The 17,866-nt window shown below is 40.2% G+C and overlaps 1 protein-coding gene across 3 annotated transcripts in view; it reads left to right on the top strand.

Moving 5' to 3' along the window:
* Nucleotides 1-11,943, top strand: part of PCDH19 (protocadherin 19) — a 118,949-nt gene extending 107,006 nt beyond the window's left edge. For all 3 annotated transcript variants that reach the window (XM_065916490.1, XM_065916489.1, XM_065916488.1), the window contains one exon: nt 11,354-11,943. In XM_065916490.1, the coding sequence (XP_065772562.1) occupies nt 11,354-11,943 (590 nt within the window). The remainder of the gene's footprint in view (nt 1-11,353) is intronic.
* Nucleotides 11,944-17,866: the final 5,923 nt, after the last annotated feature.

Here is a 17,866-nt window from a genome sequence, read left to right as displayed (position 1 = left end):
CATTACTTTGCCAACAAAGGTCTGGTTAGTCAAAACTATGGGTTTTCCAGTAGTCATGTATGGATGTGAGAGTTGGAATATAAAGAAAGCTGATCCCCGAAGAACTGATGCTTTTGAACTGTGATGTTGGAGAATACTCTTGAGAGTCTCTTAGACTGCAAGGAGATCCAACCAGTCAATCCTAAAGGAAATCAGTTCTGAATATTCATTGGAAGGACTGATGTTGAAGCTGAAACTCCAATACTTTGGCCACCTGATGTGAAGAACTGACTCATTAGAAAAGACCCTGATGTTGGGAAAGATTGAAGGCAGGAGAAGAAGGGGATTACAGAGGATGAGATGGTTGGATGGCATCACCGACTCAATGGACATGAGTTTGAGCAAGCTCCTGGAATTGGTGATGGACAGGGAAGTCTTGCGTGCTTCAGTCCAAGGGGTCACAAAGAGTCGGACATGACTGAGTGACTGAACCAAACTGATGGGGCCTACCTTAATCTAACGAATTTGTGAAAGATTCCCTGAGGAAGTAACATTTAAGTTGAGACTTTAGGGATAATGTATCAGATATGAATAGTGTTTGATTGCTTGTAATAAAGATCCTTTTTCTCAACTAAGGAAAATAAATTATGAATTAAATAAACATGCACGCTCAGTTGCTAAGTTGTGTCTGACTCTTTTGTGACCCCATGGACTGTAGCCCACCAGGCTCCTCTGTCCAGCAGATTCTCTAGGCAAAAAACTGGAGTGGGTTGCCATTTCCTTCTTCAGGGAACCTTCCCAACCCTGGGATTGAACCCACATCTCCTGCACTGTAGGCAGATTCCTTATCTCTATTCCTTATCACCATGGAAGCCCCTGAATTAAATAAGAGAAAGGTCTTTTTCTCTTATTTAAAAGAAGTTCAGGTCTAGTGAGGTGGGTCTAGAGTATCTCCAGTATCCCATAGTCCTTATATCTTTTTACTCTGCTATTCATAGGCATGTGACTTCCATCCTCAGAGTTGCCCCATGGTAGTAAGATGGATACTATAGCTCTACCTATTGTGTCTCCATTTCAGATAGGACAAAGCAGGGAGGAATAAGGACAAAGGTCCCCCAGCTAAATCAGTTCCCCTCTTTTAAGGAGTTTTTTTTTTTTTTTTTAATATCCTACCTCCATAACATTGACTCACTCTTAGTTACATGGTCACCCCTATCTACAAAGGATACTGGGAAATATAGATTTTTTAGCTGGCACATTGCCAGTCTTAACAGGAGAGGGGTTCTGTTTCTCAGTATGGTGGTGGTTTACTTGCTAAGTCATGTCTGACTCTTTGTGACCCCATGGACTGCAGCCTGCCAGGCTCCTCTGCCCAGGGGATTCTCCAGGCAAGAATACTGGAGTAGGTTCCCATTCCCTTCTCCCAGGGATCTTCTCAACCCAGGAATTGAACCAGGGTCTCCTGCATTGCAGGCAGATTCTTTACTGACTGAGCTATGAGAGAAGCCCCATTTCTAAGTATAAAAAATTAGATTTGAATGTTTGGTAGGCGGTATGTCTGCTTCAGATGAGCGGGAAAAAGGTAGGCCAAGAGGGGACACTTCTCAATAGCTGTGTTTTCTTGATTAGGTTCATGTGATCAATTTTAATAGCATTTAACCACTTCATAATCATTGCCACAATCCCTTCCATTGTTTTTCACAAAAATGGCCCACTTTGGTCATAGATTATTTTGCTTATGGGGTTATGCAGGGTAAGCTAAGTGAATATATATGAGTACAATGCAGGAAGCTTTTCTGATTTATACATCATCTGTTTCTAGGTTATGTTACTGTTGTTACTTAGAAATAGCTAACTACTTGAGCTCTCAGGAACTGGAACTCACTTTAACTTTCACTTTCTGCCTCATTGATTGCAGATCACTTTTGAGGAGGTAACACATTGCTCTTGTAACTCTTACCTTGAACTATTTTAGTGCTGGAGTTTTGTCTCTGATCATCGGGATCTTTGAGTTAATATAGCAAACTCTGAATCACAATACATTATTGAACACATCTATTGTGACTGGACACCTATACAAACCCAACAGAGCCTCTCAGCTGTTTTATTCCACCAGGACTTTGAAAGTTTTAGCAAAGCCTGAGGTGATGTCTTCATCATTTTCTTTTTTACTTTGGTTGGGACCTTTGGTAGGCTCTTTCTCCAGTGTGGAAGCATATTGTTTGCCCACATCTTAAGAGACAGCAGTTTCATGTCCTGAGGAGGAGAGTAATTGATGCAAAAAGTTTTGCTATTATCTACACAAAATAACATATTCTATTCTTTTTCTATTTGAATTACTTCCTTATCCATCGTGACTTAGACATTGCTGCCTCTTAGTCTTCCCATGGCTCATAAGACTCATGTTTTAAGATTTAATTTTTTTTGGCCAGAAGATTTGGGAGCCTCTCACCAAAGTCCCTAGTGAAAAGTTGTGACCAAAAATATACTTATTACTACCTAGATTGAAGAAGCTTTATATTTTCTCTATATTAAAAAAAATTATATAGAATAATTGTATCTGTTTTGAACTAAGTTCTGTGGCCTCAAGATTTGTGTTCTCTTCCAAACTTATGCATTCTCTTCATTTATTTATTTGCAGATCGTAGGGACACATTCAGAAGCAGGGAAGACCAATGTGCAAATTCATGGTTCACCCCTAATCATGTGTGTATTTGAAATAAAGACAGCTGCTTTCATTCATCTGTACATGTTCATATGTTTAAATTTCTACAACTATGTATGGGTTTTAGAGTCTTATATTTTGCTTTGCTTAGGCTTAGGTTAATACTTTTGGGCTTCCCCTATTGGCTCAGTGGTAAGGAATATGCCAGCAATGCAGGAGCTACAGAAGATGCAGGCTTGATCCCTGGGTTGGGAAGATCCCATGGAGAAGGGAATGGAAACCCACTCAAGTATTCTTGCCTGGAGAACTCTAAGAACAGAGGAGCCTGGTGGGCTACATTCCATAGTGTCACAAAGAGTTGGGTATGACTGAAGTGACTTAGCATGCACACAGGTTAATACTTTCAGAGAAAGATGTAGCAAGGTAAGTAAGTTCAGTCATTCAGTCATGGATGACTTTGCAACCCCATGGACTGCAGCATGCCAGGTCTCCCTGTCCATCACCAACTCCTGGAGTTTACTCAAACTCATGCCCACTGAGTCGGTGATGCCATCCAACCATCTCATTCTCTGTCGTCCCTTTCTTCTCCTGCCTGCAATCTTTCCCAACATCAGGGTCTTTTCTAGTGAGTCAGCTCTTCACATCAGGTGGCCAAAGTATTGGAGTTTCAGCTTCAATATCAGTCCTTCCAATGAATATTCAGGACTGATTTCCTTTAAGATTGACTGGTTGGATCTTCTTGCAGTCCAAGGGACTCTCAAAAGTATTCTCCAACACCACAGTTCAAAAGCATCAATTCTTTGGCACTCAGCTTTCTTGATAGTCCAACTCTCATATCCAAACATGACTACTGGAAAAACCATAGCTTTGACTAGAGGACCTTTGTTGGCAAAGTAGTGTCTCTGCTTTTTAATGTGCTGTCTAGGTTGGTCATAACTTTTCTTCCAAGGAGTAAGCGTCTTTTAATTCCATGGCTGCAGTCACCATCTGCAGTGATTTTGGAGCCCCCCAAAATAAAGTCTGCCCCTGTTTCCACTGTTTCTCCATCTATTTGCCATGAAGTGATGGAATCAGATGCCATGATCTTTGTTTTTTGAATGTTGAGCTTTAAGCCAACATTTTCACTCTCCTCTTTCACTTTTATCAAGAAGCTCTTTAGTTCTTCACTTTCTGCCATGAGGGTGGTGTCATCTGCATATCTGAGGTAATTGATATTTCTCCTGGCAATCTGTAGCAAGGTATAGAGTCACAAATCGTCTCATATGAGAAACCTTAGCCAGGAACTGGTGAAGTGCTAACTTACCTCTATTTCACCTGGAGCCAGCATCTTGACAATTAATTTGTGGTGATGCAAAATGATTTCTCTCTAGTCTCATAGCTCCATCCCTAGCCACAGTGTTACATGATGGCAGGCATATGATCTGTATCAGGCCTAGGCAATTCCAGAAGTAGTCTCTTTGCTTTTATCATCTGGTTTGTCATCACTGCTATTCTTAAAGGGGCTTTGTGTTGTGGCTTTCTCACTTTTAATACACACTTAATTTCTTTACTAAACTGAAGTCTTGATTTTCAAAAGGTAATTCATCTGCATTAGGGGCTTCCTTGGTGGCTCAGTGGTAAATAATCCACCTGCCAATGCAGGAGATCTGGGTTTGATCCCTAAATTTGGAGGATCCCCTGGAGAAGGAAATGGCAACCCACTCCAGCATTTTTACCTGGAGAATTACGTGGACAGAGGAGCCTAGGAGGCTACAGTCCATAGGGTCACAAATCAGTCAGACATGACTCAGCAACTAAACAAACAACAACAAGTCATCTGCATTACATTTATGAATGTAGGTTGCCTTGGGCTGAGAAGACATTTTATTTCTGTCCACTTATATTCTCCATGTTTTCTTTCATGTTTCATATGTCCATTAAATGTCACTGAGTGTTGTTTGATACTAAAATGATAAACATCAAGTCTTGTCTCTGCCCTTGGTAAGGATTTAAGGAAATAAAGAGATTAGATCTAAGCCAAGAATGAGACATTGTGAGTAAATAAGTCTTTTAGATTCAAGTCTTCACTTGCATGAGGTAAGAGCAGTGTACCTAATACGTACACATAATTAATCCAAGAAAATTGCATATTATTTTCACTCTATAGGACTGAAGTGGGCTTAGTGAAATTGGTATGCAGGCTTAGACTAACTGTGTTCCTGGGGACACTGAGTAAGTTTGCCTTTTCCTCTTCCCTGAGAGTGATCTATTCACTTAGGCAGTGGGTCAGCTGAAAGCAAGTACTGTCTTTGCAGAGAAACTTCTGACATGACTAAGTTCCCTGCTCTGGTCTTCCTCAATTCATAAGATCTCACAGGTGTCTGACTCTAGAGTCTTTGCACTCTGTGTATTCTGGGGATCCAGGTCTCCTCACATTCATTTGAAGTAGCCTACCATAGGGAATGGAGAAGGAAATGGCAACCCATTCCAATATTCTTTTTTTTTTTTTTTTAATATTATTTTATTAGTTGGAGGCCAATCACTTTACAACATTTCAGTGGGTTTTGTCATACATTGACATGAATCAGCCATCCAATATTCTTGTATGAAAAATTCCAGAGGACAGGACAGAGGAGCCTGTCAGGCTATAGTCTGTGGGGTCACAAAGAGTCAGACATGACTGAGAGACTATCACTCACTCAGCATAGGGAAGGAGAACTCTACATAGATTGGGGGTGACGCATGGATGGCATTCTCTTACTGAATTGTGTTGAAAAAAGAGCTACATCTTCAAATTTTAAGACAACAACTTGAAACTCAAACCTTGAGAATTAAAAGAGCTTTATTTTGAACCTATTGGGAATATTCTACTAGATTGTAGTTCATCACTGCTCTGTCCTGGGAGTATGAGCAATATCAGTCTGAAGTTCACCTGGGATTTCCTCTTCATAGCTGGTCGTATGGCTGCGGTTTCAGGGCTCAAAGGCTAAGGGCTGTATGCCTCCATGCCTTAATTGTGGACAAAATGGCCAGGGATCCCATAACCTTCTGAACATTTTTTTTCCTTCCTTTCTTTTTTTTTTCTCTCTCTCTCCCTTCCTCCCTACCCGCCTCTCCAGACTACTAGGGAACTCTTACTCAGGTTTGTAGATGGGGAAGTTAGTTATTGGACTGGTCCCCCAGTTGCACCTCTTTACTCTCCACCTCCAACCAAACAGTCACACTAATTCTGTACAGCTATTACTTTGAGAGTTATAAGATAGGCCTCAGAGGAAATGTTGAAGAAGAAACATATTTGGGAAAACTCTGAGGTATGAATTCTGTCTTACTGTAGGGATCCTGGGGTCTTCTGGAGAAAGCACTAGATTTGAATGAAAAACTGTGGGTGGATCAGCTATAGACTCTTTCATTCATAATGTTTGGGTCTACACTGAGTGTTTCCCATGTATATCCCAACATGTTTCCTATACTTTCAGCCTCCCAGGAACATAGGTGTTTTGAATGATGATGAGTAATCAGTTCAGGTCAGTTCAGTTCAGTCACTCAGTTGGGTCTGACTCTTTGCAACCCCTTGGACTGCAGCATGCCAGGCCTCCCATCACCAACTCCCAGAATTTACTCAGATTCATGCCCACTGAGTTGGTGATGCCATCCAACCATCTCATCCTCTGTCATCCCTTTCTCCTTCTACCTTCAATCTTTCCCAGCATTAGGGTCTTTTCCAATGAGTCAGTTCTTCGCATCAGGTGGCCAAAGTACTGGAGTATCAGCTTCAACATCAGTCCTTCCAGTGAATATTCAGGGTTGATTTCCTTTAGGATTGACTGGTTTGATCTCCTTGCAGTCCAAGGGATTCTCAAGAGTATTTTCCAACACCACAGTTCAAAAACATCAGTTCTTTGGTGCACAGCTTTCTTTATGGTCCAACTCTCACATCCATACATGACTACTAGAAAAAACATAGCTTTCACTAGATGGACCTTTTTTGGCAAAGTAATGTCTCTTATTTTTAATATGCTATCTATGTTTGTCATAACTTTCCTTCCAGGGAGTAAGCGTCTTTTAATTTCATGGCAGCAATCACCATCTGCAGTGATTTTGGAGCCCCCAAAAATAAAGTCAGCCACTGTTTCCACTGTTTGCCCATCTATTTGCCATGAAGTGATGGGACCAGACGCCATGATCTTAGTTTTCTGAATGTTGAGCTTTAAGCCAACTTTTTCACTCTGCTCTTTCACTTTCATCAAGAGGTTCTTTAGTTCTTCTTCGCTTCTTGCCATAAGGGTGGTGTCATGTGCATATCTGAGGTTATTGATATTTCCAGCTTGAGCTTCATCCAGCCCAGTGTTTATCATGGTGCACTCTGCATATAAGTTAAATAAGCAGGGTGGCAGTATATATTTTTGATGCACTCCTTTTCCTATTTGGAACCAGTCTGTTGTTCCATGTCCAGTTCTAACTGTTGCTTCCTGACCTGCATACAGATTTCTCAAGAGGCAGATCAGGTGGTCTGGTATTCCCATCTCTTTCAGAATTTTCCACAGTTTATTGTGATCCACACAGTCAAAGGCTTTGGCATAGTCAATAAAGCAGAAATAGATGTTTTTCTGGAACTCTCTTGCTTTTTTGATGATCCACCGGATATTGGCAATTTGATCTCTGGTTCCTCTGCCTTTTCTAAATCCAGCTTGAACATCTGGAAGTTCACGGTTCATGTAGTGTTGAAGCCTGGCTTGGAGAATTTCGAGCATTACTTTACTAGCATATGAGATGAATGCAACTGTGTTGTAGTTTGAGCATTCTTTGGCTTTGCCTCTCTTTCTGATTAGAATGAAAGCTGACCTTTTCCAGTCCTGTGACCACTGCTGAGTTTTTCATATTTGCTGGCATATTGAGTGCAGCACTTTCACAGCATCATCTTTCAGGATTTGAAGTAGCTCAACTGGAATTCCATCACCTCCACTAGCTTTGTTCATAGTGATACTTCCTAAGGCCCACTTGATTTCACATTCCAGGATGTCTGGCTCTAGGTGAGTGATCACAACATTGTGATTATCTGGAGGATGATGATCTTTTTTGTATAGTTCTTCCATGTATTCTTGCCACCTCTTAATATCTTCTGCTTCTGTTAGGTCCGTACCATTTCTGTCCTTTATTGTGCCCATCTTTGCATGAAATGTTCCCTTGATATCTCTAATTTTCTTGAAAAGATCTCTAGTTTTTCCCACTCTTTTGTTTTCCTTTATTTCTTTGCATTGATCACTGAGGAAGGCTTTCTTATCTCTCCTTGCTGTTCTTTGGAACCCTGCATTCAAATGGGTGTATCTTTCCTTTTCTTCTTTGCCTTTCCCTTCTCTTCTATTCACAGCTATTTGTAAGGCCTCATCAGACAACCACTTTGCCTTTTTGCATTTCTTTTCCTTGGGAATGATCTTGATCCCTGCCTCCTGTACAATGTCCATCCATAGTTCTTCAGGCACTCTATCAGATCTAATCCCTTGAATCTATTTGTCACTTCTACTGTATAAGCATAAAGGATTTGATTTTGGACATACGTGAATGTTCTAGTGGGTTTCCCTACTTTCTTCAATATAAGTATGAATTTGGCAATAAGGAGTTCATAGTCTGTGCCACAGTCAGCTCCCGGGCTTGTTTTGGCTGACTGTATAAAATTTCTCCATCTTTGACTGCAGAGAATATAATCAATCTGATTTTGGTATTGACCATCTGGTGATGTCCATGTGTAGAGTCTTCTCTTGTGTTGTTGGAAGAGGGTGTTTGCTATGATCAGTGCGTTCTCTTGGCAAAACTCTGTTAGCCTTTGCCCTGCTTCATTCCATACTCCAAGGCCAAATTTGCCTGTTACTCCAGGTATTTCTTCACTTCCTACTTTTGCATTCCAGTCCCTATAATGAAAAGGACATATTTTTGTGGTGTTTTTTCTAGAAGATCTTATAAGTCTTCATAGAACTGTTCAATTTCAGCTTCTTCAGCATTACTGATCAGGGCATAGACTTGGATGAGCATGATATTGAATGGTTTGCCTTGGAAATGGACAGAGTTCTTTCTGTCATTTTTGAGATTGCATCCAAGTACTGCATTTTGGACTCTTGTTGACTCTGATGGCTATTCCATTTCATCTAGGGAATTCTTGCCCACGGTGGGTAGATATAATTGTCATCTGTGTTAAATTCACCCTTTCCAGTCCATTTCAGTTCGCTGATACCTAAAATGTCAATGTTCACTCTTGCCATCTCCTGTTTGACACCTCCAATTTGCCTTGATTCATGGACCTAACATTCCAGTTTCCTATGCAGTATTGCTCTTTACAGCATCAGACTTTACTTCCATCACCAGTTACGTTCACAACTGGGTGTTTTTGCTTTGGCTGTGTCTCTTCATTCTTTCTGGAGTTATTTCCCCACTGATCTCCAGTAGCATACTGGGCCCCTACCGACCTGGGGAGTTCATCTTGCAGTGTCCTATCTTTTTGCCTTTTCATACTGTTCATGGGGTTCTCAAGGCAAGAATAATGAAGTGGTTTGCCATTCCCTTCTCCAGTGGACCACGTTTTGTCAGAACTCTCCACTATGACCCATCCATCTTGGGTGGCCCTACATGGCATGGCTCATAGTTTCATTGAGTTAGACAAGGCTGTGGTCTGTGTGATCAGATTGGTTAGTTTTCTGTGATTGCTTTTTTCAGTCTGTCTGCCCTCTGGTGGAGAGTTCTGGCTGCTAGGTGGTGGGGTTAATGGCGATGGCCTCCAAGAGGGCTTATGCCACACCCAGGTCTGCTGCACCCAGAGCCCCTGTCCCTGCAGCAGTGCACTGCTGACCCGTACCTCCACAGGAGACATTCACACACAGTTCTGTCTCAGTCTCTGTGGGGTCTCTGGGTCCTGGTGCGTACAAGTCATCAGGTGGCAGCAATGAAAGTTTACATGGAAGAGGCAGAGAAAGGACTTTGACAAACCCTCATTTTTCATAGGTGGCCAGGCATTCCTGACATGGAAGTGTGCTGGAGTTTGCGGGAGCTTTGTCCTATGTATGAAGAAGGCACTTATCTTCTTGGTGATAATGCTCATTTGTTATTTGGTTCCAACTCTGCAAAATTCTGAAAGTTTCATTCTCCAGCATTGAAAGGGGGCTTAAACTGGCCATCTTAAAGATAAGTCAGCAAACTGTGTCCAGGTATACTGGAAGTCTTATCTTTGGCTGGTTTTTCTGTAATTTAGGTCAAAAGCCATTTCCAGAGTCATGTTGAAATCTGAACTCAGCCTGGATTGAGCCTTGACCTTTAGCTGATTCTAAGACTTTTTCTCCAAATGATGAATTTCAACCATTGTTTCTTGAGCCTCCTCCCAAGTACCCCTTTACCAAAATAACTTTTGGTAAATGAAGCAGAGAATTATCTCTTTGCTGTATCATTTACTCTAAAAACTCAAGAAAAATACTAAAAAATAGAAGTACAATTGTATAAGGAAGGTGTGTTATATATAGATTAATATCAGGCAAGTCCCTGAATTGCAGACTTCTTCCTGCAAGAAAAGCACTCATAGCACATATTTCCAACTTTTTTTGACATTTTTTTGTCTTTGCAATCTCTTCTTTTCTCCCTACCTCCTCCAATCCTACCCCAAGGATTTCTATAAATGTTAAGCTGCTCATATTTTGATGCATTGTGCAATGTGATATGAAAAAATTTCACTAGGTCATCCTCATGCAAGAATGTAACATAAACAAATTGATCTGGAAAACTAGAGCTCTAAACCAAATATTAACAGTTTTCCAATGGACAGGTAGAAGTTAACCCTGAGTCCATACTTTAGTGAAGCCCATATAGAAAGCTTTTCTGAGAGCCAAATTAAAACCTCAACTCTAAATGAAGCTGGGATAAAACAAGAAAAACTTTTCTTGCCAGTAATTATGAATTCTATCTGCTGAGATCATCTGTGATAGGGTTAACGTAATCCATGAAGAAATTATGTTAAGAAATATGACCCAAATGAAATTGCAGATAAGAAAGATAAGAAGGAATGGCTGAGTATAATTAAATGATATTCAACCCATGAGGGATGTGTGCATAAGACCGGGTGTAGCTTCTGGATCAGATGGAAGGAAGAGATTTCAGTATATTCCTTCTCATGGGAAATCTAAGTCATGTAAAGGGTTTAGTGAGGAGATTGGCTGGTGGGACTGGTGGCCAAAAAGAAGTGATGTGATTGGGTTTTCAGAGTATGTTACTAATCTAAAATTAAGCATTGAATATCATTGACAAGTAGGGTAGGAATGTGGTTGACAGTGCTATTACTCAAAAACATGGCCAAGACTTCTCAGTATATCTGCTAGAACCTGTTTCAAACACAGTTGATTTTAAGCAGGAATTGTTGATAAAATGCTGAGTCTCAGGACCTTTACCATCAGATAAGCTTTTTTAAAAATAAATTTTTTCATCATAGTGTGTTTCCCTTTAGGTTTTTAGTTTTGTCAGCAGTGGAAGCAGCAATAAAAATAATCATAAAAAGGAGGGTAGAGTGTTGAGGGGGAAGATCTACAGCTTTTTAAAAATCCAATTCTTCACACTTGTCCCAAAAGGCAATAAAGGACTATCTAAAAGTGTCATTTCCCCAGAGGACCTCTGGGTACCTAAGAAACCTGAGCACTGGGAAGTAATGATGATTCCTGGGAAAAGCTGATGAAATTGACATTTTTTGTTTTCTCCAAACAGATCAGAATGAAGGATTTCATTGCAGGGAAGAATGCCGGATTCTTGGCCACTCTGACAGGTGCTGGATGCCCCGGAACCCCATGCCCACCTGCTCCAAGTCCCCTGAGCATGTGAGGAATATTATCACGCTGTCCATTGAAGCTACTGCTGCTGATGTTGAAGCTTATGACGACTGCGGCCCCACCAAGCGGACTTTCGCAACCTTTGGAAAGGATGTCAGCGACCACCCAGCTGAGGAGAGGCCCACCCTAAAAGGGAGAAGGACTGTTGATGTGACCATCTGCAGCCCCAAGGTCAACAGCGCTATCCGGGAGGCAGGCAATGGCTGTGAAGCTATTAGCCCTGTCACTTCCCCTCTGCATCTCAAGAGCCCTCTGCCTACCAAGCCTTCTGTGTCTTACACTGTTGCCCTGGCACCCCCGGCCCGTGATCTGGAGCAGTATGTCAACAATGGTCCTTCTCGTCCCTCTGAAGCTGAACCCCATGGAGCTGATGGTGAGAAAGTTGTGCATGAGGTCAACCCCATTCTGAAGGAAGGTCGAGACAAAGAGTCTCCTGGTGTGAAGCGTCTGAAGGATATCATTCTCTAAATCAGTCTTGGGGAAGAAGAAAGAGAGAAACCATGCTGGCTAGCAAAGAAGCAGTAGCTGATCGTTGTAATTGTTCACCGATGGTTGGTTCTTGAGTGGCTATATTTCAGAGCTTTCCCTAAATGTATTGTTTATAAATGACTGTCAGTCTGTGACAATCCCTCTCGTTTCAACAGGCAGCAGGGGTGTTCCATTGGAGCAAATTAGCTTTGGCTTGAGTCATTCATGGGGCCTTGATGTTGGGGAAACAGAGAAAAATTCAGTTGTGAAAAGTATTATGTATTAAGTGTTTGAATTTATATATTTTTCTATGTCAAAATTATAATAAAAATTGCCATTGTTTGTGGAGGATTACATTTTAAAAAAGCAAAAAAAAAAAAAAAAAAAAAAAGGCTCTGGGCACCTTTAATGAGTTTGCCACTGTTTTGTAGTGTAGACAAGTTAATGGTCATTTATTGTGTACTATTCATTGATTCAGTGATGTGAAATTGAGTCCCCAAATGGTTGTTTCCGAAGCTTGAGTACTTTCCAATGCTGCTACTTTGCTGTGGACACCCCTGCTTTAAAGAACCCTTTTGCTAGCTGTGCTACTGTCATATTTGATATTGCAAGTTGCTACGTGTGTGGTGGTGGCAAAAGGCTTATAGAAATTGGTGTTTTTTTCTTAAAAAAAATAAAACTACAGACAAAAACAAAGTGTGAACAACTGAGATGGCAAGTGAATGAGTAATGCCACATATATAGGCTGAGTACTTGGAAGGTACTCATTCACATAGGATACTCACAGAATGGTTGCTCACCATGTTGCAGAGGATTTTTCCTGACTTTCAGGTTTCTGCCCAGATCTATGATAGATCATTACAGAAAGTCATTTTTGGATATTCTGCTATCTAATTTGCAGTTGTCAGAAATATTGTGCTGAAAATTTTATGAGATCAATTTTTCTGATTTTCAGGCCCTGAACAGGAAAGTTGCTCCTGAAGTTATCAATTTCCAGGCTTAGAAATTCCCTATCTCCAATCATCTAAAACTTGAAAAGACTGAATCTATTTTGAATTCTAAATTAGCATCTTTTCAGACACATACTTCCTGATTCAGTGTTTCCCAAACACGATTAGAATTAGACTGCAAAGCACGTCATGGACTGGAATTGAGAACTCCATGTAGCTCTGTATCATAGGAGTATAAATAGGGACAGAGTAAGCAGTACAAAATGTATGTTTAGGAAAAGACAGGTAACAGGTAACAGCATCCCTAATCCAATTATTGTGCCTTCAGAATGGAGACACTTGGACACTTGAACTCATATTTATGACTGATATATTTTTTAAATTAAAAAATGTGAACAAGAAACTATTAAAATAAAAATCCTTTAGATTTAGCCAACTCTTTGCTGTAGGCTAGGAATACACCTTTTTTATTAACAAGTTTGTTACACACATTCTTTTTCTGTTTGTTTAACATTCCTCAAACTCCCCTGTTTATTAACTGTCTATTAATATTCTCTAGCCAACATAGTATTCTTGCAGTCTGAGTTCATAATTTAAAAACAAATATGTCACCTTTGCTCTGCCTTGGTATTAAAAGAGTTGTTTCCAGAGAAACAAGTTTTGTGGTTATGTTCTCATCTGTTTCATTTTTTGAAATTCAAGAATACCCAGAGAAAAAGGCTTAGAGCATTAAGAATGCAAAAGGTGATTTATTTTCTTAAGTTAGGTAGATAAGTCCACTCTTTTAAATGTTTTAGTTATTTTTGCCTGAGTTCCTGCTTTATACATTAACTGGCAACATATTCTTTTGTGGGAAGGAGGGTTTGAGGGAGGGGGCTGGGTAAGGCAGTGGGAATGGAGTTAGTAGGGGAGAATATTTCTGAAAAAGAAGTTATAAATGAAGTTACAAATTCATCCTTATTTCTTATTCAGTGCTGAATACTACCTCATGCAGACTATTGGTGTGACTGCAAATTTCCCCCTGAAACTGACACAATTAAAAATCAATTATCATAGCATCTTCATTTTGTCTCATTTAATTCTCTCGCTTTTCCCCCTTTAATTCATTTCATTTTAGTAGTAGATTTTCATTTTAGTAGTAGATTTTGAATTAAGTATTTATTTGTTTGCAAATGAATAGTTTATTTAGCATGTTAAAAATTAACTTTTTTTTTCATTTGATTTATGATGGCTGCCCATAGAATTTAGACTGTTCCTCTGCTGATCCATCCAGATATTAGCTATACTGTTAGCTACCACCTCACTTTCAAGTCAGATTTGACAGCTTTTGTACAGGTGTATTTCTTATGTGCTCAGTGGGGGTGAGGGAGCTGAAAAGATTGTGGCAAGTTGGAACATTCAATGTTATGTGGCCACTAGCTGCCATGTCTCTTACCAGCCAAATTTAAAATGGTTAATGTAGCAGTGACATTGATTCTGTTTCTCTCTTGTATTCACCACCCCCCATTTTTTTTTCTCCAGAATTCAGTTTCAAGCAATAGACCAATCCTTTTTCCTTCTCAAAATACTTTGTTCGCAATGGGCAGTCAGATATTTTTTGGCTTCCAAATCCTTTACTGAGCATGTTCAGAGAATTTCCCTCATTAAGAAAATATCTTTTTTTCCCCCTCTACAGTTGTCTGATGTATACATCCTCCCAGAAGCACAAGTGCATCCTAGGAGGGCTTTGTATGCTGGTTTTATAGTCAGGCTGTGCCTGCAAAAAGAAATTTTGTGCAAGGATTCTAACTTTCCCTTTTGGTTCATGCTTTTCTCTCCTTCTTTCCAGCATGTCTGATGAAAAGCCACAAAGGCCAGAGGGCCAAATATTCTCCCTATTTTCCTCTCTAAATATGTTACACACTTAAATATAAGGGATCAATTTCAGTTCCTAAATCTTAGGGAGTTCTATTCCACATATTCTGATGTCCCTTTTGGGGAGAAATTGACATTTTAGGTGTGTTTAGGTGTGACATGTTGAGGTGTGACATGCTTTACTACTAACTGCTTTGGGCACATCCCTGAGCAGGTGAATGGTTTTCTTGCAATATAAAGAGTTTAGTTTGCATTGATTGATTGCTTCTCCCCAAATATGGGAACATGCTATATACATACTAGGAATAGGAAGAAGGGAACTGTGCTGTGGAGTCTCTTTTTTCTTTTCTCTATACTGACTAATCTATGAACCTGTTCAGAAGGAAACTTACCATCTTTTGGATTCTCTTAAAGCCAGTAGAGTAAATTATGGCCCACTTTATTGCCCAAATAGGTAATGGGCCAAGGGACCCCGCACTTCCTGAAAGGCAGTGGTTTCAAGGTGTAGACCTTGGACCAGCAGTACTAACGTCACTTGGGAACCTGTTAGAAATGGTAATTCTCTGTCCTCACCACTAACTGAAGCAGAACCTCTGCGGGTGAGACCTAGCAATTCATATGGATCAAATGCCCACTAAAGGTTGAGGACTTGATAAAGCACAGGTTGATGGGCCCTGCACTTAGAATTTCTGACTCAGTAGGTCTGGAGTGAGGCCTGAGTCTTTGGTGATTTAAAAATTCTCAAGTGATGCTGATGCATCTGGTCCAGGGATCACATTTTGAGTATCACTGCTCCAGTGTAAACCTGCCTAGTAGAGCTAATTGCACCTAAGGTGTTCATTTAGACTGATAAGTTGGTGACCCATTGATCACTAATCAAAAATATTAGAGGAATACAACTTAGAACTCTGAAAACTGGAGCCATCCAGTGTCATCCCAATAGTGTTACTTCAACATACACCTGATTGAAGAGAATTCAGTTGAACTTTTCATATTGCTCTATTATATTAACAAGCAAAATAAAAGCGGTCCACTTGAAGCCTCAAGGACAAAGGGCAGTTTTGGGAGACACAAGTGTGTAAGGATAGCTTGACTGGGCATCCGGTGTGGGAAAAGGATCATTACTGTACATAACAGAAGTTCTGGCTGGAATTCCAATTCACTCTATGGGGATCATTTTGATGTTGAATGGTCCCGAGAGCATCCTGACAAGTCTGGTCCACTTGGCTCTTTATCCAGGGTAATAAGACCCTAACTGACTTTGAAAAACTGGCATAAATGAGCTTAAAAAGTCCATTGTATACAGTCCTAGTGTTTGCCTTCTCAGTAAAATTACATTTAAGGATGTCATTTCATGAGTCAAATTGTATCTGCTGACACTAAAGTGTATTGAGATGTTGTTCTTTAGTTTAAGTATGTAACAAAGTAATATTCAAAGGGGATGTGTGGGGGTGGGGCTGGGACTGGGTGGCTTTATATTGATAATGAAATATTCCAGAGCAAAACACATTGTCCTAATGAAGTTGTTGCAGCTCTCTTTATTTTCTTGTGAAGCTGGAATTGGCCTGTGGGTCACATGTTGTGTAAAAAGTGAATTAATTTCCAATAGAACTCATATTGCTTTTTGTAAAAACAAAGAAAATCAACCACCTTGTCTGAAATATATATTGTAAGGTTCTCTTGGTAAAGAACAACCCACGAAAACCTGATCTTGATTGGAAAGCATTGTAGGTCATTAGGGAAAACTGATGATGCTGATTGTTGCTCCAGCTGTATTGGCAATTAAAAATGACCTTGTAACTAACTGAAAGTTGCTGTCAACCTTAGCAAACAAACCTGCTAACACCATTACAGCACTGGTTAAGTAGATTTTTACTGGCACTGGCTGGCGTTCAGCTGAGGAAGGCTAGAATGCAGACTTTAATGACCAAGAGCCAGACTAGCTTGAGCTAGAAATTCAGCAACAAATACCTTCTTGTGCTATTTGAATGCTAAGGTATTAGTTGCAAAAGGCTTACGCCTTCGCTCCTCTAGTGAGGGGAATGAGCCTGATGACACTATTACTGTTTACCTGTCAAACCAGGGTGGAAATTTAGAGGGATGCAAGTACAGTATGTCTCATTAAGCAGTCTCTGTTGCTGACTATATGAAGGTGAAATTGTTGTATATGCTGATCTGTATGTTATGTACATTTTCACAGTGATTGAATCATTGTAAAAAGAAAAAAAGACAAAAAAGAATCACCACTCTATTTTATGAAGATGATAAAGCAGCTTTATTAAATTATTACAGTTATGTTTTAAATGGTGTTATCTGCCACATTGTTTCCTTTTATCTGGTGGTTCTCTGGTTTCCCCTTAAATGTGTTTTCTCTGCTTCAAAAATTTAATGCATTTTAGTATTAAAGGCTATTATGGAAAAATAATTGTTTGGTGAATTGTGTCTCGGAGGGTGTTGGTTGGCTGGGGGTCGGGGATGGTGTTGGGAGTGACTGTGAGGTCCATGAGGACCCAAAGGATTTCTCTTGCTTTTTTCATTTCACACAATCACCAGCTCTCCAACTAAGAGGGGATTCTTCCTTCAGCCAGGCTCCAGTCATTTCCTCAGTACCTCCTGTCCTTCCCATCCCAGTCAATACCTTTTTCTGAGGAGGGAGACCCATTCACATCCAGAGAGGTACTTTCCTGGGTGGTACCTTATACAAGAGCACTAAAACCATTCTTTAGAATAAACCATTTCAGGCCAACTTTACAGTGGGACTTCTCTGAAGAATTAATTTTTAAAAAGGTGAGAAATAGTAGAGGCTGACAGCAGGGGAAAAGAGAGTTTAAAACAAAGATGATCTAGCTGCCCCTTTGATGCCTTCAGATTTGAAAGCAAAGCAACAGGAGAGACTCTGACTTCACACATAACAAGGCTGCAGTGAAAGCCCTGACAAGCTTTCTTTATCCAAACTATTATTCTCTGAGAATTAGCACTTGGGCTGTAAGTATTCATTCCGGCTGCAACTGGCAGGAAAAAAAAATCAAGAGCAAAAGGGAAGAAAAGGAGCATGGCAGACCATTTCCAAGTAGTGCCTTCAGTGGTTAAAGGCTAAATTGCTTTAGCATGACCTACCA

Source organism: Muntiacus reevesi, chromosome X (genome assembly GCF_963930625.1).
Source record: "Muntiacus reevesi chromosome X, mMunRee1.1, whole genome shotgun sequence".
Classification (NCBI taxonomy): domain Eukaryota; kingdom Metazoa; phylum Chordata; class Mammalia; order Artiodactyla; family Cervidae; genus Muntiacus; species Muntiacus reevesi.
This window is presented reverse-complemented; position numbering and strand designations above follow the sequence as displayed.